The 25,872-nt window shown below is 43.2% G+C and overlaps 2 protein-coding genes across 2 annotated transcripts in view; one reads left to right on the top strand and one right to left on the bottom strand.

Moving 5' to 3' along the window:
- The window catches only part of LOC111973613 (G-protein coupled receptor 39), a 72,064-nt gene extending 58,005 nt beyond the window's left edge, over positions 1 to 14,059 (top strand). The window contains exon 3 of the mRNA XM_024000993.2: positions 12,849 to 14,059. Coding sequence (XP_023856761.1) covers positions 12,849 to 13,351 — 503 coding nt within the window. The 3' untranslated portion in view covers positions 13,352 to 14,059. The remainder of the gene's footprint in view (positions 1 to 12,848) is intronic.
- The window catches only part of LOC111972087 (ly6/PLAUR domain-containing protein 1-like), a 57,482-nt gene continuing 44,948 nt past the window's right edge, over positions 13,339 to 25,872 (bottom strand). Inside the window, exon 3 of the mRNA XM_023998932.2 lies at positions 13,339 to 17,071. Coding sequence (XP_023854700.1) covers positions 16,815 to 17,071 — 257 coding nt within the window. The 3' untranslated portion in view covers positions 13,339 to 16,814. The remainder of the gene's footprint in view (positions 17,072 to 25,872) is intronic.

Below are 25,872 nucleotides of genomic sequence, written 5' to 3'. Positions count from 1 at the left end.
GCTGGCCAAATGCCAATTTTCCAGGTGACTGGCCACATTAGAATGAGGAAGCCATGGGATAGGAAGAACCAAACTRGGGGATCGACTGCCTCCACAGGAATTTGGAGACAATAGGATAGCAGTCAGCATTGTCTTCATGGTTCTCTGCTAAATGTAACATTTGGACATGGTATCAGCTAAAAGGTCATGCGAAAGATAGACTTAATCGATTCTAAAAGAATCAAGCAAAGCTTACTCAGCCTTGCAATTGTCATTGATTTTTATTAAACTGACAGAAATGTAATAAAGTGTGTGTAAAGAAATGTATTTAAAAGTGGTCCTTAATGCTCAAGGGCAACAAACTCCACACTTTACTAATTTGTGTGTAACTGCTTATAATCATAGTCATGAATCTTCCATTTGACAAGGAAGAAATGAACCAATTGGTTGCACTGGGTTATTTTGATTATATTATAGCCTAACACAAGTCCCCAGTTATTTTGAATTGAATTGAAAACTGGCATTTAGTACCCTTTCCTCAAAAGCAAGTAGGGTAGTGAAGACTTTCTGTTGTGTGGACCATGAACTCTTGGCTTGGTTTGTGAGTAGCAGATCAGAGAGCTTTGTATGTATACTGCACCTGCGGTACTCTAATACTGCACCTGCGGGACTGTATTAGTCTAATGTGAACCAGTGGACCTGTGGATAGCGCCAATAATGATCATCCACTGAAAAGTGTAAGCACTGCCTCTTTTGTCTGTGTCTATACGATAGAGAGCTCTTAGTGTGTGGTGTGTTATGCTCTGCCTCTTCATTATCTCCCCGCTGGCTTTATTCTCCTTCTCTCTTGTTACCCCTTTTCTCCTCTTCATCGCTGTCCTTCCCACTCTTCCTCTCACTCTATCTCGTCCCGTCTACCTCTTCTTCTTTCGTACAGCCTCTCTCCGCTCTCTCTCTCCCTCCATCCCTTCTTTCTTTAGCTCTCCCTCTGTCCCTCTCATAATCCTCATGTTACGTGCTTGTCTTGTTAAGGGTTATTGTGACAGGCCCCTGGTTGATTTTCCACACAAAGGGGTTAAAAGATTTTGCCTGAAAAAAAAAACAATCGGTTTTCAGGCTTCTTCAGTATTCATAGATGTCTCCACAATCATATAAATTAAATTAACTATTTATTATGCGCCATCAAAAGCATACACAGTGTAGTGCATTCCCATGTCCCACAACCCCTTCAGCAGTCTAACGGAGACATATGCTATGCTCCAGTCTCGTAGGTATGTCGAGTAATGTGCGTGTGCAGGAATAAAGCACGAGAGCAGCGTTATACAGTACCGTGTGCAGGCTTTCCTTTTTAAAATTCCAGTCCCATTTGTCCCTCTGCTGCATCGTTTGGAAGTGAGGCCACTGATGGCATTTGTTAGCTGTCTGCATGTTGTGCGTTGACTGAGGCAGGGAATTGGCCCCGTTGCCACTGACCCTGCTGGTAATCAGCTGACGCGGAGTGCAGTGGCCTGTCCAGCCTGTAATGGGTTGACCTCTGCCATGGCTAACATGCTACGGTCACAGTGGCCTGCTAATGGATTGGCCTTTGCCTGGAGACAAGCTAATGTGGCTTACGGTGACCGGTGGAAGTGGGCCTGTGGCTGTCATGGTTCCTCGTTCTGCTGGTAAGCACAGATTGGAGCTTGTTAATGGAAATTGTATTGTTTCACTGGTCTGTGAGGTGTTATGGTTTAGGGTATTGATACTTTACCTAGATCAATATGCGTACTACCGCGGTCCACACTCTCATGCTCTGAGTGCATTTTCCAACCACGTTCACTCGAGTATGTTCTTGTGAGGACGAGAGTGTGGAGCATGCATAAAACAATACATTTGAGGAGCACTCGCACTCTCCCTACTTCCTCACGCTTCGCCTCCTCATTCATTGGACCTTCTTCCAGCCAGGACAATGGCAACACAAAACTACACAAGATATACACAAAGCAACCGTATTACTTCAAAACTATCAGCTAGCTATATGTGAATCGTAATAATGTAGCTAACCAGATAGTTTACCAGGCAAAAATTACCCAAAATGAATATTATGCAGGATAGATGTCAATTCTACTACTAGCAATAGTAGCTAGCCAGTTAGCCTTATTGACTTATTATGGGCTTGCCATCTACGGTACGTAGGCAGGTAAACATGAACAAACAGAGTATGCATCCGAGAAGTGCTCTCCGTGCTCAGTTTCGCATACTTTGATATGGACTCATACTTCAACCTTTCCGTGCTCCAATTTGCGTGTTCGGAGCACGGTAGTATGCGTTTTSAGAAACACAATTTGTCTCTGACATACCTATCTATCGTTAAAGATAAAATTGACATTTGACAAGAAAATAATTACAAATCAAGTGTACGTAGCTAACAAATAGCTGCTATGGAGTACTAATGACTGGCCTGAAAAGTAATTTCATTATTTGTCTATAGAAAATATATGGCTCAAACCATGACAGTTGAATGAGAAAATCCTCTCAGGATTATAAAGTTCATTTTCAATTATGAAGTAAAGTCCAACATGCACAAGAACAACTTGGTCTGCACAATACAAATAGCCAGAGAAGCAGATCTATTATTGATGGTCAAATTATCACAAACCCCTTGGTTATAATAATGTAATACGGAGAGATATTTCATGCACAGTCATACACTCAGAAAATGGTGCCGTTTTTGACTACATTTTCTTACATTTGGACGAGTGAAAATTAGTCCAGATGTAAAAAAGGTTTGAGCACCACTGGAGCAAATACTGATTTAATAGCYTTGTTATTCATGTATTCCTGCTCAATATTATTTGAGAAGTTTCCATTTGACTTACCCTATCAGTTTTCTATTTACCCCCTTAGGCATGTATTGTCTAGAGACATGTTTGTAATGAATAAAATATACATACTTTTTTTTTTTTGCCTCTCCAATGTCTGTAACTCGAGCTGTGGACCTTGGCAATTTCTATTTCCTTGACTTGATGTCAATTGGGAAATCGGTGCCCATCGACACGTTAAGTATGAGTTCTTGATGCATTCAATCAACGCTTTCAGGAAGTTGTATCTTCCGGATGCATTTGTTGGTGTGTAACTAAGCATAATTCATTTAGATTTAGAAATATGGTTGAGTGTGGATATTGGACATAACGTATCTTCAACACAATACTAGCATGTGCATAGGTAAGAGAATAGTTAGACTATAATAGTCCAAACTCACTACCACCCAGGGTTGGAGTTTAACCTCCACTGTTACATCTACTCCTGCRACGCCCTCTACTGCTCATCCTGTGTCTCATTAACCTGCCACCACTCCCCCAATGCTCTCTCCCTCTCTCTCTGTGTGTGTGATTGTGTGGGCAGAGACAGGTGTGCTGGAATCAGAGCAAACCCCCACAGCGGCAACCTGTTCCATAATCAAGACCACACTGCTAGATCCTAATCTCTGCTCAGTCAGTTTACGGTTCTATCCGTTTGTTACTATTTAGATCCTGTTGTGCCTGTTTTCCTTGCCTGACACGGTTTTCCTCTCCGCTACAGTTCTGCCCGCTCTGACTCTGGTCCTTGTCTCCAGTCCCATGTCTCCTCATCCTGCTACTCTGCCCTGGGTTCCCCACTCTACTGCTCCCTTGGATTCCCCTCCGGACCTGCTTACCTTGTCCCAACCCCTCTCACTCCAGCCTCAGCACCTAGTTTCCTGCAACCCGCCTGAGCTTTCCCTGGCCTGCACTCCATCTTCCCCCTGTGTTTCAATAAATACCTTGGTTACTTCATCCCAGTCCCCTCATCTGAGTCTGCTCTTGGGTTTCTCTGTTCCACTCCACGTAACAGTACGATCAGTAAGGAAGCCGCTAAACGACTCCTGTCCCTCCGTCAAGGCCCCCATAGTGTTGCTGAGATGGTATGTGAGTTCCACACCCTCGCCGCTGAGAGCTGCAGAAATGGTAGGCCCTTCAGGGAGCATTCCAGAACGTGCTCACTGAGACCATCAAGGACGAGTTGGTGTCCAGGGATGAGCCTGATAGACTCGATGAACTCATCTCTCTTGCCATCGGCATCGACAACCGTCTCAGTGAGCATTGGAGGGAGATAGTAGGTAGGGTTGCATGCACCATAAGATCTGTTCAGCGCCTTGTTCTTCTTCTTCGACTGCATCCCTTTCCAAGGCTCTTCCTGATCCTGAATCCATGCAGCTCGGCCGGGCCCGTCTCTCTCCAGAGGAGAGGCAGCGGCGAACCAGGTTGGTCACTGTCTCCACTTGTTCCCTGCGTCCAGCAAAAAAGGGGGCTCGGCAGTAGTGGGGGATATACTGTTGAGCCAAATCGCCTGCCCATCTTCCCCCAGACCCCTGCTTGAAGGCAACCTTGTCTGTCAGAGACAGGCCTTTTCTCTATCTGCTCTCATCGGCTCCAGCGCCGACGGGAGCTTCCTGGACCGAGGTGTTGGGCCTGGACACTGGGCCTGGACACTGGGCCTGGACACTGTCCAACTCGAATCACCCCTTGATGCCAATGCTCTCGACGGAGAGCTCCTCGCCCGTGTCTGAGAGAACCATCCCTGTCATCCCGCATCTCTCTGGAAACCACCAGGAAAAGATCCGTTTCCACATAATCGACTGTCCTTACTCCCCCCAGGTTCTTCGCCATCCATGTTTAAAGCTAGACAACCCAAAGATTGACTGGACCGCCGGAAAGGTAACCACTTGGAGTTCATTTTGTCACTCTAATTGTCTACKTTCTGCCCTTCACCCTCCCTGCCTTGTCTGTGCCCCAGTTCATTCCAGAACCTCCGGACCTGTCATCAGTTTCTCCAGAGTATCACGATCTAGCTCCTGTGTTCAGCAAGCACCATGCCCTGCCACCTCATTGGCCGTACGACTTTCCCATTGACGTCCAGCCTGGAGATCCTCTTCCCAGTAGCCGGTTATTTAACCTCTCTTGCTCCGAGCAAGAGGCTATGGAGAGGTACATCCAGGATTATCTGGCTGCAGGATTCATCAAGCCATCTTCCTCCCCGGTGGGTGCTGGATTTTTCTTTGTGAAAAGGAAGAATGGGTCACTGAGGCCGTGCAGAGACTTCCGTGGGCTGAATAGTATCACAGTTTAGAACAAGTACCCTTTGAGCTCTGCTTTTGCCCCCCTCCATGGTGCCACGGTGTTTACCAAACTCGACCTTCGGAATGCCTATCACCTTGTCCGCATATGCGAGGGGGACGAGTGGAAGACTGTGTTCAGCAAACCACTGGGTCACTCAGTATTTGGTCATGCKTTTTGGTCTTACTAACGCCCCGGCTGTTTTCCAGAACTTAGCCAATGATGTGCTGAGGGATGTGATTGGATGCTTCGTTTTTGTCTATTCAGATGACATCCTGATTATTTCCAAGGACCCTGAGGCTCACCAGCAACACAGTCACCAAGTTCTTCAACGCCTGTTGGAGAATAAGCTTTTTGTTAAAGCTGAAAAATGTGAGTTCCATGCTGCCTCAGTGTCTTTCCTGGTTATATTATTGCACAGGGACAGTTACGTATGGACCCCGCCAAGGTCATGGCAGTCACAGAGTGGCCTGCGCCCTCCAACCTGAAGCAGCTACAGCGTTTCCTGGGGTTTGCACATTTTTACAGACGTTTCCTCTGCAACTACAGCCGTCTGGCTGCACCTCTCACCACTCTCACCTCCACTCCATTCCACTGGACTCCTGAGGCAGAGGCAACATTCCTGAAACTTAAGCGTTGCTTCACCTCCGGTCCTTAGCCTGACCCAGGACTCCAGTTCATCTTGGAGGTGGACGCCTCTGACACCGGGGTAGGTGCTGTTCTGTCTCAACGTTACCCTTCTGATCAGACGGTCCACCCATGAGCATTCTTTTCCCGTAAGCTCTCACCTGCAGAMGAATTTTGACATCGGAAACCGGGAACTACTGGCAGTTAAACTGGCTCTTGAGAAATGGCGTCACTGACTGGAGGGCTCTGTCCCCCCCTTCATCGTGTGGAATGACCATAAAAACCTGTCCTACATCCAGACCGCCAAATGTCTGAACTCCTGGGAAGCCAGGTGGGCCTTGTTCTTCGGTAGATTCAATTTCACACTCACTTATCGCCCCGGTTCAAAGAATACCAAGCCTGATAACCTCTCCTGCCAGTTCGCCACCGACAACACGGGAAATGAGCCAGAAGCCATTGTGCCATCCACCTGCATCAATGCCGCCGTTGCCTGGGAGATCGGGTCCCATATCTCAGCCTGCTCAGTTTGTGCTTGGAACAAAACCTCCACTAAACCCACTTCCGGGCTGCTGCGCCGTCTTCCCATACCCAGTAGCCCCTGGTCACACATAGCTCTGGACTTCGTCACTGACCTTCCCCCATCTAACGGTAACTCTGTCATCCTCACTATTATTGACAGGTTTTCCAAAATGGCTCACTTCATTCCCCTCTCCAAGCTCCCGTTCTCCAGAGAGACTGCGGACCTGTTAGTATCCCATGTGTTTCGTCTGGATGGCATTTCCACTGACATTGTTTCCGACAGGGGACCCCAGTTTACCTCCTAGGTATGGAGATCCTTCTGTTCAGCTCTTGGTATCAATGTCAGTCTTTCTTCTGGATATCACCCCCAGACCAACGGCCAGACCGAACGGGCCAACCAAGAGATGGAGACTGCCCTACGCTGTGTGACTTCTGCTAACCCTTCCTCCTAGAGCACCCAGATACCCTGGTTTGAATATGTCCACAACACTCTCACCAATACCTCATCAGGTATGTCACCTTTCGAGTGTGCTCTGGGTTACCAACCCCCCTTGTTCCCCGCCCAAGAGGTTGAGGTTGCGGTTCCCTCTGTCCAGGACCATCTGCTCAGTTGTCTTCGTACCTGGAGGAAGGCTCGGGCTGCCCTTCTTTGTGCCTCCGACAGGATCCAGTCCCAAGCCAACCATCGCCGGGTCTCAGCCCCAATCTACACCCCAGGTCAAAAGATATGGCTCTCATCAAAGGACCTGCCATTGAAGGTGGCATCGAAGAAACTTTCCTTCCCGATTCATTGGTCCCTTTGAAGTTGACCGTGTCATTAACCCCTCTGCTGTGCGCCTGAAACTCCCAGCCTCTCTCAGGATCCATCCTACCTTCCATGTATCCCTGAATAAACCTGTCTGCTCCAGTCCCCTGTCTCCTCCTGCAGCAGTTCCTCCACCCCCTCAGCTAATCGATGACCATCCTGCCTATACCATCTGCTGGCTTTTGGATGTGCACCATCAGGGTCGCGTCTGGCAGTACCTGGTGGACTGGGAAGGATATGGACCGGAGTAGCGCTGCTGGGTGCCCCGCAGTCACATTTTGGACCCCTCCCTCTTACGTGATTTCTATACCTCACACCCAGATAAGTCTGGTCTGGTCGGGTGCCAAGTGGCGCCCGTAGAGGGGGTGGGGTACTGTTACATCTGCTCCTGTCACACCCTCTACTGCTCAGCTGTGTCTCCTTGAACTGCCACCACCCTAGTGCTCTCTCTCTCTCCCTCTGTCTGTGGGGAGAGACAGGTGTGCTGGAGTCAGCAGATCCCCACCAGCTGCAATCTGTTCCATAATCAAGACCTCTACAAATATTCAGCCCTGCTACTTCCACACTGCCAGATCGAAATCTCTGCTCAGTCAGTCTACGGTTCTATCCGTTTGTTACTATTTAGATCCTGTTGTGCCTGTTTTCCTTGCCTGACACGGTTTTCCTCTCCGTTACTGTTCTGCCCGTGTAGCAGTGTGATGTTGTTCCCCTAGATTACGCACCAAATTGCACACAAGGACCAATTCAAATAGGCCAGGTCAAGAGGGGATGTTAATAATWTGATAATAATAATAATAATTCAGTGTATTTTTTTATTTAATTACAGCTGCATAGCTAATGTTTTTATTTGGTGTACAAACACTTTTTCATACCAATATTGTACATACAWGTGATTGTAAAAGTTTTGTATATTTTGGTTTGGCCCATCGCGGGTTATCTGTATTCCCATACCACTTTATCGTTCTCTTTTGCCTGACCCTCGGCTAGCAAGGTATGTTGTCCTTGGCTCCGAAACTGTTTAATATAAAACCGTCATAAGGTTATACAATGTACTGTTTTGCAACCATACGTTTGTTATAGTGTGGACAGTGTAGGAATTTATGTTAACAAGTTTCACAGAGCTCACTGACTGGGGTATCTGTTGTAACTTCTGAGTACTTGTGACAGTGGTTGAGTGAGTGTCCATGTGCTCGCGCAGGTGCCGGAGAGCTGTGACTGCACCAAGGGTAACGTGTGTGTTGTCTCTTCGTGTGCAGGTATGTATTTTATTTTGTCAGAATTATGTTCTGTATAGTTTTACTTGTATATGCTGTTGTGCAGCGAGTGTGTGCACGCAGCACCTGTTAATTCCTTTTGGCGCTCTTTTGCCTGACCCTCGGCTAGCAAGGTGCCGGAGAGCTGTGACTGCACCAAGGGTAACGTGTGTGTTGTCTCTTCGTGTGCAGGGCAAATAAAAAGATTTCAACGAGCAGACCATCAGTTGTGGCAGCGTCCTAATTAAAAAATACACAACGCAGAATGAACCACGCTACACCCGCTCTGACTCCTGGTCCATGTCTCCAGTCCCACGTCTCCTCATCCTGCTACTTTGCCCTGGATTCCCCACTTTACTGCTCCCTTGGGTTCCCCTCCGGACTTGCTTACCCTGTCCTAACCCCTCTCGCTCTAGCCTCAGCCTCCGCATCTGGTTTCCTGCAACCCGCCCGAGCTTCCCCTGGCCTGCACTCCATCTTCCCCCTGTGTTTCAATAAATACCTTGGTTACTTCATCCCAGTCCCCTCGTCGGAGTCTGCTCTTGGGTTTGCTGTTCCACTCCACGTAACCTCCACATGCTACACTGTCAGCTTAGTCTACTTTAGTATGACGCTTAAAGCATATGCTAGAGATGTGCTGAGACCATAACTCATGGTTTGTGCACCAATTATAGCATAATCATAACACACCAGGCTGATGCCAATTATCTAAGCCTATACTGTATGTTTGACATTTAAAGTTTCTCTGTCTTGAGTTTTTGAAGACCCATTCCTGACAGTTGGTAGATTCAAACTAAACCTTTACTTCATAGTTCCCCCAGGGATAAAGTGAAGGTTAGCTTGCTGCTTCACAGCCATGATTACTGTATGACTTTGCCTCATTGTGCATTCACACTGTGGAAGAATTTGTTTGTAAATGGGAGATCAACCTGCTGAATGACGTATTTCAAATAGACTCAAGTCTGCACAACGAACATGTATGAGCCAAAGCCAACAGGAACTGTAATTTGCATGTGGAATTCTAGATAGGCAGCTGAGTATGTACTGGAAATAAGAATAGTGTAAATAGTTATGTCTTGTAGAATCTATAACTTCATGTAAGTGTTTGTCAGCAAATTGTTAAACTAAATTGTTAAGCTATTTATTTCAACACTTAAAGTGTTAGACTGTTTAATACTTATTTGTTTTAATACTTAAAAGTGTTCAAATAAATGAATGAGGATTGGTAACTATGCGTGCGGGAGTTATTKTTTTACAATCAAGCAAATTGTTACCACTTTGTCCTGCAGTGTAGAACCTATTTAGCAGTGTTTTCCCCAAAGAGGTACATACAACWTTAGCCAGGTAGGAATGTATCAAAAACCTGTGCCTCATCACAGAGGATTTCTACAGTRTGAGACCTACAAAGAAAATGTTTTGGCCTTCTTATTAAAAATCCCATTTAATTTATTTTGGCAAGGATAATGTTCAGTCATAACAATGTTTGTCAGCAGTTGCCTTTATTCTTGGTTTTTCTTTTAAAWTAATTGCCTGGCACAGTTACACTTCAGTTACACCCAGCTAAGATAGCCCCATTAACGAAAACATAAATCGGATAAAAATACATATATCCCTGTTTAGGTTTTTTCTTCATTTGTTGTATAATGTTTTTCATTAAAATGGGTACTGTTGTAGTCTGACATTCACTAAAATGAGCAAGGAGACAGTAAGAAAGTGTAATTACCCTTTAGGGAATTTCTCTAATGGACCCCTCACAATGTCGACCCATACTGCACCTCTTACACTCTCAGCTCCACTTTACTGTGAGAGGGCTGAAGAAAATATCTCCACACCCCATCATTTCTGTTTTCCCTTTTTATTAATTTTTTTCACAGCATTTCAATTTCAGTCTTCAATTCATAATAGTAGTATGCTGATATGAATTTAAATAAATACAAATTATTTAAATGTAATTTGAAATCACCTTGCCCTAAGGACTAGCCGGCAGTATTTTTTACAACAGCACAGAGAAATTGTATATTTTTTTAACAGTGCACTTCATCTCAAATGGTTGTTTTTGTCTTAGTATAATTAGCATTACAAATCATCAGGAGAAACTAAATCAGTTCATGTAAAGAGACAGCACAACATTTTTCAAAAACACCAACAAAAGGCATTGTGTCTGAGTATTCTTGAAAGCATATCATTGCATCYACGCTGGTTTAGATGGCAAAGCAAACCCAATCTACACAAAAATATTTGCATTATTTAGTAGTCCACCGACCTGGGTTGAAATACTATTTTAGGGWATTTCAATTACTTTCAAAGATATTTCAGAGTAAGTACAGTAGTTGGACATTTCAATTAGAAAACAAGTAGTTGAGTATTGGAATGTATTTGGAAATACATTWGGAAAGTATGGGCATGTACACTGAGTGTATAAAACGTTAGGAACACCTGATGTTTCCATGACAGACTAACCAGGTGAATCCAGGTTAAAACTATAAAACTATGACAATTGAGACATGGATTGTTATGTGTGATATTCAGAGGGTGAATGGGCAAGACAAAATATTTAAGTGCCTTTGAARGGGGAACGGTTTTCTCGCTCAACTGTTTCCTGTGTGTATCAAGAATGGTCAAAGGACAACCAGCCAACGGCAGGCCAGTGGTCGAAAATGGGTCATTGATGAAAGAAGGCAAAGGAGACTGACATGAGTTGTGCAGAGCAACAGACGGGCTACAGTTAGTCAACTGAGTGTCTAGTTTGAGAAACATATGCCTCACAAGTCCTCAACTGGCAGCATCATTAAATAGTACCTGCAAAACACCAGTTTCAACGTCAACAGTGAAGAGGCGACTCCYGGATGCTGGCCTTCTAGGCAGAGTTGCAAAGAAAAAGCCATATCTCAGACTGGCCAATATACAGAAAAGATTAAGATGGGCAAAAGAACACAGACACTGGACAGAGGAACTCTGCCTAGAAGGCCAGCATCCCGGTGTCGCCTCTTCACTGTTGATGTTGAGACTGGTGTTTTGCGGGTACTATTTAATGAAGCTGCCAGTTYAGGACTTGTGAGGCTTCTGTTTCTCAAAGTAGACACTATAATGTACTTGTCCTCTTGCTCAGTTGCGCACTGGGGCCTCCCACTCCTCTTTCTATTCTGGTTAGYGCCAGATTGTGCTGTTCTGTGAAGGGAGTACTACACAGCGTTGTACAAGATCTTCAGTTTCTTGGCYATTTCTCGCATGGAATATCCTTCATTTCTCAGAACAAGAATAGACTGACGAGTTTCAGAAGAAAATTKTTTGTGTCTGGCCATTTTGAGCCTGTAATCGAACCCACAAATGCTGATGCTCCAGATACACAACTAGTCTAAAGAAGGCCWGTTTTATTGCTTCTTTAATCAGGAAAAACAGCTGTTCTAACATAATTMCAAAAGGGTTTTCTAATGATCAATTAGCCTTTTAAAATGATAAACTTGGATTAGCTAACATGGTTCCTGATAATGGGCCTCTGTATGCCTATSTAGATATTCCATAACAYTTCTGCTGTTCCCAGCTACAYTAGTCATTTACAACATTAACAATGTCTACACTGTATTTCTGATCAATTTGATGTTKTTTTAATGTACAAAAAATGTCTAAGTGACCCCAAACTTTGAACGGTAGTGTATATGAAGTCTGGTATGACTTTTGCAATTCTATTGCTAATCTTTGTTATTATTTTGTCACAATTTATTAAACTTGTGGGTCTTTAATCAGCAGGGGACTCTCCAGATTTTGCTGGTTTTAATTGAACTGAAATAACTGTTTGATACATGGAACTAGGAAGTACTGAATTGAGTGACGTGTTGTCATATGTAAGTAAGGGGGCTACTTTGTCCCAAATTACTGAATAGAATTCTATGGGAAAGCCATCCATTCCTGGTGCTTTTCTCCATGCAACTGTTTTAACAGCATCTAATGTTTATTCTTGGGTMATCTCTGTTTTCAGTCTGCTGATAATTGCTTCAGAGTTGTTGAGTCTAAGAAGGCTATAGGAACCGTCCAACTGTTGTTTAATTCTGATTTATATACATTTTCATAGAAACTTTTACAATTGTCATTGTGTTGRTTCTAATTACCGCTTTGTATCTTCATCTTTTAAAATTATTACTGGTTTAGCATGTACTCGTTTTATGAGAGCTGCGAGATATTTATCAGGTTTATTTGCCACACTCAGTGTATTTTAAAATATGAAATATTTYAACACCCCGTGCATTTGAACCCAGGTCTTCTAGTGGTATTTGAAATAATATATTTGTAAATAAGTATTTGAAAATAGTTCTGGCTATTTATAGGAAGTTATTTGAAATACCTTCAAATACTTCAAATAGAAGTAGCTGATTTAGCCACATTATTTGAAAATACACAGAAAACAAGTATTTAAATAACAAATACTTAAATATGCATGTATTTTAACCCAGGTGTCGTCCACTGCCCCCTTCTCCCATTATCGAATATTCTTAATTACTTTTTCTCTTTCCTTCCCTCTCTCTCTCTCTCTCGCTCCCCCTTTCTCTTTCTCAGGTTTAATTGTGGGCTCCCTTACCGTGTGCTGGCTGCCCAACCAGGTGCGTCGCCTGATGACCGCCGCCGTGCCCAAGTCCAGCTGGACCATGTCCTACTTCCGCAACTATGTGGTGCTGCACCCTGTGGCCGACACCTTCTTCTACCTTAGTTCCGTGCTCAACCCCTTCCTGTACAACCTCTCTTCCCGCCAGTTCCGACAGGTCTTCGTCCAGGTGCTACGCTGCCGCCTCACCATCGAGCACGTAAACAAACGGACTCTGAGGAGCTTCGAGGCCAACTCGGCCCGCTCACTGCGGCCCCTGCTAAAGTCACTGCGTCGTGGTGGTGGCAACAGGTCTACTCAGACTCAGAGCAAGGAGTTCAAGATGCCTACGTTCACTACCTTCCATAGTCCTAAGGACACTCCCCCTCCCAGCCCTGGGGAGGCCCTCCCCACAACCGATGAATCACTTTCAAATTCAGTCCGAAAGGGAAACATCCCCGAAGAGACTGAAATATAAGTTTATTAAAATACATGTATGACAGTTGTTTTGACTTATGCTCTAACATGCTTCTTGGCTGAGGTTATGAAGTAGGATTGACGTTGTGAGTCAATACAGTCCAGAAAGACTTCTAGGTGACTTTGAAAGATGAACCAAAAGAGAGACACTTAGCTGTGTTCAGTATTACAGTATTCAATTCATCGGAGAGGGATACAAGGTATCATCCAACTCAGACTTCAACAATCTGCCACAAGCTGATTTGTCAGAGAGGTGCCTCTACAGACATAATATGTGAGGAGTCTAACATACTAAGTAATACATCCAGTCAGAGAACAGTCAGGACATTTTTACCAAATTCATCTCATACTGTACATTGTAATGCCTGGAACATTGGAAAAGCTTGGTATTTGAACAGTGTTAATTACAGTGATTCTTTTCCATTACATGAGATTACACTTCTCTTGGCCATACTGTAACTCATATTATCACAGTCACTTAAGATGCCAGTGAAAACTAAGCTCAACATTGTTCATCATGACATGGTGTCTGCATTGTACATTGTGTCCAAAGTATACCTTTCCATTCATTTGTATGGCATCCACTGACAGAGTTGACCTCTTCCTAAATTGGACCCAGTGCATATGATTTGATCTCAAGACAAATGTAATTTATGTTTCATCACTACAGTATCTGCATCATTATTTTAATATTAAAAATGGACACTTACTCTGTTGTGTTATTTGTGTTTTTTTCATCTTATGTCTCTGTACTCCATTTCATCTACTGTACAAATATACCTCATCCAGTTCATCTATAAATGTACACATTACCTTCTAGTGCCCTCAGTTGGCCAGTCAACAGCTATGTTTCCATGAACTTGTCCAGTGATTTTTTTGTTGACATTTAGAAAGTTTGCATAGAAAATACATGTGACAATTGCCTGTTACGGTGCGTTTCCAATTAACTATCTTGTGTCAATAAAAACAGCTATACATAGTGACGTCACACCTAAACAAAAAAAATGGTTGCAAAAACCTACGGTGTCGAACAAAATGTGGTTTAAGTGTTTCTAATACCCATTTAGGCAAATAGCGCATTCATAATTTGGCGACAGCCTGTATGCCCTCCCACCTATCTGTTTCATTTCTCAGGTAGGCTTGCAAAAGCCAGCAACATTGATAAAATGAAATCATTTACTAACATTTGCCATATTATATTAACTATCATGTGCCAACGTATTGCCACCGTCCGTGCCATGGTGAAACTTACACTCCTGTAGATCTGAAATAATTGGAAGGTAAAACTTGCCAGCAAGGCAAGAAAAGCAAGGCAAAGCGATTCAGGCCTTTGTGAAAGTCAGGACAATCCTTGTCCTGCAAAGAAACATTCATTTAATAGTATATATATATTTTTGCAAGCAGTTGGCATTTAGAATTAAACGTGGAGTGGAGCTTTAAAATTATGTGATGCCATCATGTGCCCAGCATACAGTACCAGTCAAAAGTTTGGACACACCTACTCGTTCAAGGGTTTTTCTTTATTTGTACTATTTTATACATTGTAGAATAATAGTGAAGACATCAAAACTATGAAATAACACATATGGAATCATGTTCTAACCAAAAAAGTGTTAAACAAAATCAAAATATATTTTATATTTGAGATTCTTCAAAGTAACCACCCTTTGCCTTGATGACAGCTTTGCACACGCTTGGCATTCTCTCAACCAGCTTCACCTGGAATGCTTTTCCAACAGTCTTGAAGGAGTTCCCACATATGCTGAGCCCCTTTTGGCTGCTTTTCCTTCACTCCACGGTCCAACTCATCCCAAACCATCCCAATTGGGTTGAGGTCGGGTGATTGTGGAGGCTTGGTCATCTGATGCAGCACTCCATCACTCTCCTTCTTAGTCAAATAGCCCTTACACAGCCTGGAAGTGTGTTGGGTCATTGTCCTGTTGAAAAATAAATGATAGTCCCACTAAGTGCAAACCAGATGGGATGGCGTATCGCTGCAGAATGCCTTGAATTCTAAATAAATCACAGACAGTGACACACGCAAAGCATCCCCACACCATCACACCACCTCCTCCATGCTTCACGGTGGGAACCACAAATGCGGAGATCATCCGTTCACCTACTCTGCGTCTCACAAAGACACAGTGGATGAGTCCAAAAATCTCAAGGACAGATTTCCATCGGTCTAATGTCCATTGCTCATGTTTCTTGGCCCAAGCAAGTCTCTTCTTATTATTGGTGTCCTTTAGGAGTGGTTTCTTTGTAGKAATTCGACCATGGAGGCCTGATTCACACAGTTTCATCTGAACAGTTGATGTTGAGATGTGTCTGTTACTTGAACTCTGTGAAGCATTTATTTGGGCTGCAATTTCTGAGGCTGGTAACTCTAATGAACTTATCCTCTGTAGCAGACGTAACTCTGGGTCTTCCTTTCCTGTGCGGTCCTCATGAGAGCCAGTTTCACAATAGCGCTTGATGGWTTTTGCGACTGCACTTGAAGAAACTWTCAAAGTTCTTGAAATTTTACGTATTGACTGACCTTCATGTGTTAAAATAATGATGGACTGTTGTTTCTCTTTGCTTATTTGAGCTGTTCTTGCCATAATATGGACATGGTCTTTTACCAAATAGGGCTATCTTCTGTATACCAACTCTACTTTGTCAAAACACAACTGATTGGCTCAAACGCATTAAGAAGGAAAGAAATTCCACAAATTAACAAGGCACACCTGTTAATTAAAATGCATTCCAGGTGATTACCTCATGAAGCTGGTTGAAAGAATGCCAAGAGGGTGCAAAAAYCTGTCATCAAGGCAAATAGTGGCTACTCAAATTTAAGATATGTTGATTTGTTTAACACTTTTTTTGGTTACTAGATGATTCTATATGTGTTATTTCATAGTTTTGATGTGTCCACTATTATTCTACAACGTAGAAAATAGTCAAAATAATGAAAAATCATGGAATGAGTAGGTCTGTCCAAACTTTTGACTGGTACCTTCAAAATGATTTGGCAATCAGCATTTATTRGAAAAAACACTGTTTCCATCATCATTMTGGCAATAAGYAAAGTTCAMCAAAAGTCAAATCAACCCCTGTCAAATGGATAAAAATGTTGTCGATCTATATCTTCCGTTTCCATTACACATAGCTTGCTTTTGTCAAATAAACCTGGGCCATTGGTTAACCTGCCTATTGTCTATCAAACATGTGGTGCACCTGACTCACTCAATGAACATATTTGTCAAGATCAGTACCTCATTTCAGTCAATGTCTTTAGACCTTAAGTCACTGTCCATATTAGGACATCTTCTAAATACGGTGTCCATATTAGGACAGTGTCACACATCCATTGAAGATATGGACACCGTACAGGCTGGAGAACCTTTCACTGAAGCACAGGCTGAGTCCAAAAAGCTGGACCACAGTCTTGATGAGACCAAACCAGCCAATCGTAAGCTCTGTCAGCAGAATATGGAGGATGGGTACAGGAGGAAGGGAATACAAATGAGGYAGAGGCTGGGTAGTGGGATTAGAGACGAGGCAGCAGAGGGAACTCTTTTTCTGGAACTCTGTTTCTTCTGACGCGGTCCATTACAGAGGGGTGTGTTGCAGCAGCTAATGCATACTGAGTTGAGTTTCCCCGTGCAGAACTGCTGGTAGCCAGAGGAGGCGATGAGGCAGGCACCAGACGAGGCGCAGGACTTGCGGTAGTGTTTTCCTGGAACAAGGACAGAAACATCGCCGTTAGATACTGTATGCCAAGATACTTATAACACACCTCTGAGCTAAGCTGAGCTGTACTACACTGTGGGATTGGTTAGCCATCCAACGTAGTTGCTGGAACCGGGCTGGTCAGGACGATGTGAAAATAAAATACAGTTTGAATCAGGCAACAGTCTGTGTATGTCTGTGTGATTGTTTATGGAAAGCAAATCTACACATAAAATGTGTGGTTTATTAGAGGAGTTCTAATAATGAATAAATTGTAATACAGCCATACAGTGCACAGACAAGTTATTAGATCTGTTGTTAGACATGAATAAACATTTGGAAAATCATCCATCAATCGAATTTCTCGATCTCTATATACAGTATGTGGCATAACTAAAACATTTATCCAGGGTTCGGGCACTCCAACTAGATGGTGTGGTCAAGGTGAGTCTCCTGAGAGAGCTTCTTTACTAATTCAGTAATCCATAGTGAATCTACAAGCTGTGTCTTCACAAAGATAACCAATTACCACGTAATGGAGTCGGGTACAGTATGCCCTCTTCAGTACCTTGTTACCAAACGCACAATGGCAGAAAGTGGTCCTCCTGACTCACAGAAGATGCATTAGTCATCATTCTGAGATAAAAGTCAGTCCATGAAAATTACAATTACAAGGTATGCACCAATAATCACCTGGATGGCTATGTATTCGTATGCCTTCGAGTTGATTCTCTTGAAMATTATTACCCTTGGCAGTGTCCATTGATTTTGCATGAAGGTTCTTAAGGCCACTGAATATCTGTTATGTTCAAGATATTGGGCTCTTGAGAATGATTATGTTAAGAATTTTTCAGAGAATMAATTTTCTACAGATAGTCTGCTGTAGTATAATCATATTGTGAGAGGACATTGGGTTTGGCAGTGCTTATCTTTTAGAGTGCAATGTACATGTAGACCTGTGGCATACAATACAGGGAAGACGTATATTTGCTGAGTCTGAGAGTGATACTTACACTAAATGACCAAAAGTATGTGGACACCTGCTCGTCGAACATCTCATTCCAAAATCATGGTCATTAATATGGAATTGGGAAGGCTTTCCACTAGATGTTGGAACATTGCTGTYGGGACTTGCTTCAATTCAGCCACAAGAGCATTAGTGAGGTCGGGCACTGATGTTGGGCGATTAAGCCTGGCTCGCAGTCGGCATTCCAATTCATCCCAAAGGTGTTCGACGGGGTTGAGGTCAGGGCTCTGTGCAGGCTTGTTAAGTTCTTCCACACCATTCTCGATAAACCATTTCTGTATGGCCCTTGCTTTGACATCATGCTGAAACAGGAAAAGGCCTTCAACAAACTGTTGCCACAAAGTTGGAAGCACAGAATCGTTTAGAAGGTCATTGTATGCTGTAGCATTAAGATTTCCCTTCAATGGAACTAAGGGGCCTAGCCCAAATTATGAAAAACAGCTAATTTCCACTGCTCCAGAGTCCAATGGTGGCGAGCTTTACACAACTCCAGCCGACACTTAGCATTGCACATGGTGATCTTAGGCTTGTGTGCTGCTGCTCGGCCATGGAGACCCATTTCATGAAGCTCACGATGAACAGTTCTTGTGTTGGCGTTACTTCCAGAGGCAGTTTGGAACTCGGTAGTAAGAGTTGCAACTGAGGACAGACTATTTTTACGCGCTATGCACTTCAGCACTCGCCGGTCCCGTTCTGTGAGCATGTGTGGCCTAGCACTTCACAGCTGAGCCATTGTTGCTCCTAGACGTTTCCACTTCACAATAACAGCACTTACAGTTGACCGGGGCAGCTCTAACAGGGCAGAAATTTGATGAACTGACTTGATGGAAAGGTGGGATCCTATGACGGGCCACGTTGTAAGTCACTGAGCACTTCAGTAATGCCATTTTACTGCCAATGTTTCTCTACGGAGATTTCATGGCTTTGTGCTCGATTTTATACACTTGTCAGCAACAGGTGTGGCTGAAATAGCCAAATCCACTAATTTGAAGGGGTGTCCACATACTTTTGTATATATAGTGTATGTGAATAACCAGTGTCAACAGGACATGCAAAGCAAAGCCTGAAATGCAGTTATAGGGAGAGGCTTACCTCAACACYGAGAAGAGTGTCATAAAGAAATTGTTTACAGTTGGTGTCCCATTACAAAGACAATATTGTAATTCCACTTATCTCTTCCCAACTGGTATCAAACAATCAATTCTGAACAGAGTAAGTGTAGCCTACAACATTATGGTTTTGTGGGCTAAAAGCAAGGGGATGGATATCCTGGCACGCCACAAAGACTGGGTCATCACAGTGTTTGTTACACGCAGAGCTGTCAGGTGGTGGAACACTGTACTTAAATGAAAGACAATTACTTTCTCCCTTTCTCTGGGGAGATCCTCAAATTAAATCAAATGTAACTTYTCATATGCTTCGTAAACAGGTGTAGACTTACTGGCCCTTCCCAACAATGCAGAGAAAGAAAATAGAGAAATAATAGAAAATGAATAACATGTAATAATAAAATGAATAATAAATACACAATGAGTAACGATAACTTGGCACAGGGTACAAGTACCATGTCAATGTGCAGCGGTATGAGGTAATTGAGGTAAATATGTAAATATAACTAGGAATAAAGTGACTAGCCAATAGGATATATAGTATAATAAACAGTAGCAGCAGCATATGGGAAGAGTCAAAAAAGTTAGTGCAAAAAGGGTCAATGCAGTCCGAATAGCTATTTGGTTAACTATTTAACTATTTATCAGTCTCATGGCTTTGGGGGTAGAAGCTGTTCAGGGTCCTGTTGGTTCCAGACTTGGTGCATCGGTATCACTTGCAYTGCGGTAGCAGAGAGAACAGTCTATGACTTGGATGRTGGAGTTTTTGACAATTTCTAGGGCCTTTCTGGATGGCAGGGAGCTTGGCCCCAGCGATGTACTGTGCTGTACACATTACCCTCTGTAGCGCCTTGCAGTCGGATGCCAAGCAGTTGCCATACCAAGTGGTGATGCAGCCTGTTAAGATGCTCACAGTGATGCAGTTGTATAACTTTTTGAGGATCTGAGGGCCCATACCAAATCTTTTTAGCCTCCTGAGGGGGAATAGGCGTTGTTGTGCCCTCTTCACAACTGTGTTGGTGTGTGTGACCATGATAGATCTTTAGTGATGTYGACTCTCGACCKACTCCACTACAGCCCAGTCAATGTAAATTTGGGTCGTGGTCAGCCCTCCGTTCCCTGTAGTCCACGATCAGTTCKTTTGTCTTGCTGACGTTGAGGGAGAGGTTGTTATCCTGGCACCACATTGCCAGGTCTTTGACCTCCTCCCTATAGGCTGATGGTGTTGGAGTCGTGCCTGGCCACGCGGTCATGGGTGAACTGGGAGTACAGGAGGGGACTAAGCATGCACCCCTGAGGGTACCCCGTGTTGAGGGTCAGTGTTGCGGATGTGTTTTTGCCTACCCTCAAAACTTAAGGATGGCCCGTTAGGAGGTCCAGGATACAGTTGCAAAGGTAGGTGTTCAGTCCTAGGGTCCTTAGCTTAGTGATGKGCTTGGAGGACACTATGGTGCTGAACGCTGAACTGTAGTCAATGAACAGCACTCTCGCATAGGTGTTCCTCTTGTCCAGGTGGGAGAGGGCATTGTGGAGTGCAATAGAGATTGTGTCATCTGTGGATCTGTTTGGGCGGTATACGAATTGGAGTGGGTCTAGGCTGTTTCAAAGCATTTCAAAGTKATTTAGARWGGTTACCTTGGCGTGCTTGGGCATGCTATGGTGGTTTSCTTGAAACATGTAGGTATTACAGACTGGGTCAGGGAGAGGTTGAAAAGATACTTGRCAGCTGGTCAGAGCATGCTCTGAGTACGCGTCCTGGTAATCCGTTTGGCTCTGTGACCTTGTGAATGTTAACCTGTTTAAAGCTTACTCAAATCAGCTACGGAGAGTGTGATCATACAGTCGTCTGGAACAGCTGGTGCTTTTATGCATGGTTCGGTGTTGCTTGCCTCGAAGCGAGCATAGAAGGCATTTAGCTCGTCTGGTAGGTTTGCGTCACTGGGCATCTTGTGGCTGGGTTTCCCTTTGTAATCCGTGATAATTTGCAAGTCCTGACACATCCGATGAGCATCAGAGCCGGTGTAGTTGYATTTAATCTTAGTCCTGTATTGACGCTTTCTTTGCCTATTTGATGGCTCGTCTGAGGTCGTAGCAGGATTTTTATAAGCGTCCAGATTAGTGTCCCGCCCCTTGAAAGTGGCAGCTCTAGCCTTTATCTCAGTGTGGATGTTTCCTATAATCCATGGCTTCGGGTTGGGATATGTACGTACGGTCACTGTGGGAATGACYTTGTCCATGCACCTATTACTTAATCTGGTGACTGATGTGGTAAACTCCTCAATGCCATTGGATGAATGTCGAAACATATTCCAGTCTGTGCCAACAAAACAGTCCTGTAGCTTAGCATCTTCTTCATCTGACCACTTCTGTATTGAGGGCGTTAATGCCACTTCCTGTTTGAGTATTTGCTTGTATGCAGGAATCAGGGGGATAGAGTTTTGGAGAAATGGAGGGTGAGGGAGAGCTTTGTATGCATTTCTGTGTGTGGAGTAAAGGTGATCAATATTTTGTCTCCTCTAGTTGCACAGTTGACATGCTGGTAGAAATGGATGAGCATTGTTTTTGTTTTTTTGCTTATGGCCCTATACAGCTCGTTGAGTGCGATCTTAATGCCAGCATTGCGAGCATTAGAGCGAGCACCAGCTGTTGTTAACAGACATACCCCTCTCCCTAACCATACCCCAAGCTGCTGTATGGTCTTGATGATGCATAGAAAAATCAGCTAGATGTATATTATCCATGTCCTTGTTCAGCCACGACTCTGAGAAACATAGGTCCTATTGATTGGATACTATTGAAGGGAGCTCATCCAGTTTAATCTCCAGTGATTTTACGTTCGCCAATAGAACACAGGGTAGAGAGAGGACTATTTACTCTGCAAAGTAGTTTCGTCAGGGTGCCAGCATGTAGGCATCTCTTATGTTGTCTTTTCCTTTTCCATGTCTTGGGGATTAAGGCCTGGTCCGGGGTGAGCWGTATGTCCAGCGCCGCCAACTCATTGAAGTATAAATCCTCATCCAAATCGAGGTTAGTGATCGCTGTTCTGATGTCCAGAAACTKTTTTCYGTCATAGAAAACGATTARGTASAAAATAAGTTAAGATCCGAAAAAAATAGCAGAATTGGTCAGGAYCCRGTAAAACGACAGCTATCCCATTGCAGCGCCATTCTGAGTAGCACGTAAACAAGTTAATTATCACATCTGATGTTTACAATTTGGRTTGTAAGAGGCAACAATAGATATTTACATTTAAATTCTTGTCATTTAGCAGACTCTCTTAACCAGAACGATTTATCTTTGTTATTCCAGGACTCACCTTCTTTAAAGTAGCGTTGGTAACACCTTACGTTATGTTGCCCCTARTACTATGTCCCTACACAGTAATAACTGCAGTAACAACATAGTACAGTAGTTACATAGGTATTACTATGTAATTACWTGGTCATACGGTTGTAGTGGTGTCAGTTATTACAAAATTGGAACAACACATTACTGATGTTATTGCACATTTTATTGTTCTACTATGTAACTAATGTTTTGTAATTACACCTTTGAAAGTCACATGTGAATTACCATGTTAATAACTCAAACCAAAATGTAACATTGTTACATGGTGCCACTACCATCAAATCCACAGGTAATACCAGGGTTGATACCATACTGATCTATAATGATGTAAATAGGTTAGGACCTGGTAACAACAATTGTAACAGGGCATTGTCTGTCATTAACAACTGCTTATTGTCAACAAGTTTATTTCTGTGTTACTTTCTGGCTCAAATGTTAAACCGAATCAAGTGTAATGTAAGAACAATGTAGTTGCATAGGAATACTTGCTGTTTTTATCTCTTAATTTGTCCTGTTTTTAAAGGTTGTAATGTGCAAAAGTGCATTGTAAGTCTCAAAACAGTGAAATAACATTGTTAACTAAATGTGTCATGAGTTTATTGACGATTCTGTAACTTTTATTGACCGAGTTGGAAATCATGTTGAGATTGTGCCAGGGCTTAGCTATCTAGATTTGTGAACCATGGGGAAACACTAGCATGCTTTTACCACCCTCCCTTACAAAAATGTAACATGGTAGCTAGTACAATAAAAAAAAAAATAGCATGTTTTTTGATCACTACATGGCTGGAAAATACCATGGTACTGGTGCAAATACCATGGTATTTTCCTGTAAAAAAAAGATATTTTTTTCAATGTACTAGCTGCCAGGGTACACAAAATGAACCATGGTAGTACAATGAAACAATGTCTGGATCAGATCATCAGGACAGCCGTGAGTTGGGGAGGAGTGAGGAATTTTGGCCGAGGTCAGGTCAGATGAAGTGAGAAAGAACATGCATCACAAAAGTCCTGTCTAGTAATAAAGATGTATTGGCTGTCCATATGTGTAAGGAGGAGACCCAGCATAGGAAGAAGGTTTAAAATACCAGTGCTTGTGTGAATATGTCTTACTCTATTCAAATGTCTGACCCATTGGGTGAAACAAACTTGGTTTGAGCTTTACTAGTCGTCCGCGAGTTTTTACCCTGTTTATTTAGAACATAACACTGTCAATGTAGCAAGAAACTAATATAACTTGTTTTAGCTACATATAGCAAGTTTAGAGTTCATTTTTGTCAAATTGAATGGGAAGAACACGACAGAAAGACAACAGATGATGGAATATCCAAGCCTCACAGAAGACGGCGGGCATGCCAGCTACGACGAGAGCCCGAGCAGCATGGATACACAAGATGCCGCTAGCTCAAGCAAGAGACAGAACAAGACGGACCAGGATGAGATCCTTGCAACCTCTTTACCTCGAACCCCAATTAAAAATATTGTGGAGAAAAAAGTGAAAGAGGACATTTCCTTGTCTGAACTTTTCTTTGCAATCCAGACACTGACTACTAAATAAGATGCCACATTCTCCAAAGTGTCCATCATGGAGCTGGTGTCACGTTGTGTATGTAGGTGGCAGGGAAGTCAAGCGCAGGAGAATTAAACTTGGTATAAATGGAGTATTTTAATAAATTAAAACAAACTCCAAAACCAAAGTCCATAATAAAATAAATGTGGTTACAAGAACCCGTCGCAAACCAATCCATAAAACATGAACATACATAAACATCTCTGACAAGGACATGAGGGAAACAGAGGGTTATATACAACAACAATTAATGAATGGGATTGGAACCAGGTGTGTAAGAAGACCAGACAAAACATATGGAAAATGAAACATAGATCAATGATGGCTAGAAGACCGGTGACGTCGATCGCCGAGCACCGCCCGAACAAGGAGAGGCATCGACTTCGGCAGAAGTCGTGACAGCTGGCTACCGAAGAAACATCAAAGAAGATTGATAATTTGTCAGAGACTGTCTGTCAGCTTCACACAGTTGTGAGCGAAAACAAGGAAAAATATAACGTTCCTAGAGCTGTGTGAGATTGTAGATGAACTTCAACAGTACTCTCGCAGGCGGAATCTAAAAATCCAAGTTGTAAGAGAGGTAGAGGGAGAGGACATTAGGGAATCAGTCATCAATATCCTGGGAAAGGTGGCTCCGTGCATCAAAGACAAGCTAAGAGACGTGATCGACGTGGTACATCAACTTGGGAAACGAAGATCTGATGGAGCCCCCTCGCAATGTCATTCTGCGCTTCCCTAATCGGCCACTACAGGGACATCATCTGGAAAATGGCCAAGAAGAACAAGTTTCTAGATGAGAAGGAAGCTCAGCATCAGAGCCTCTTTGAGGATCAGACAGCCAGGGAGAAACTGTGGCCGCTTATACAGAAAGCACGACAAGAGGGAAAGAAGGCAGGGTTCAAGGGCCGTCACGCAATCATCGAAGGAAGAAAGATTACTGGTTAACTCTGAGTAAATTTACCGTTCGACTACAATTTATGAACACTTGCCAACCCAAAAACGTTTGAAAAGTGATTTGTTACACTGTTAACTACCGCTACCTCAACTGAGTGTAGTTTTCTGTGGAGTAACCCTCTCAAGGTTTACTGTTTGTTTTATTGTTCACATTACTATATCAGTTGTACAGTTTGTGTCTCTTTATTTTTTAATGCAGGAATTTGTTTTCAACTCACTCAATATTGTTAGCCTGAATTCTAGGGGTTTGAGAGTGTAACGAACGTCGTAATCCTCCTCGTCTGAGGAGGAGCAAGGATCGGACCAAAACGCAGCGTGGTATGTATCCATATTTATTTGAATACTTTTAAACACGAACAAAAACAATAAACAGAACGAAACCAACGACGCTACAGTCCTGAACTTGAGAACATATAAAACATGAACGCACGAACAGGAAACAATCACCCACAAACAAACAGTGAACACAGCCTACCTAAATATGGTTCCCAATCAGAGACAACGTAAAACACCTGCCTCTGATTGAGAACCATATCAGGCAAATCAGACACACCTAAACCAATGAGACACATAACTAGACTACACCCACCCAGCTCACGTCCTGACCAACTAAACAAAGACTAAACAAAGGAAATAAGGTCAGGAACGTGACAGAGAGATCTTACAAAAAGAAAAGCCTTATTTTTATATTGTAAACGCATTAACGCATATTTTGTCTTTCTTCAGGAAACTCATTAGTGTGAAAATGACTTGAAATTGTGGAAGTCACAATGGGGAGACATGGCCTATTTCAGTCATGG

This window comes from Salvelinus sp. IW2-2015, linkage group LG2 (genome assembly GCF_002910315.2).
Source record: "Salvelinus sp. IW2-2015 linkage group LG2, ASM291031v2, whole genome shotgun sequence".
NCBI classification, from domain to species: Eukaryota; Metazoa; Chordata; class Actinopteri; order Salmoniformes; family Salmonidae; genus Salvelinus; species Salvelinus sp. IW2-2015.
This window is presented reverse-complemented; position numbering and strand designations above follow the sequence as displayed.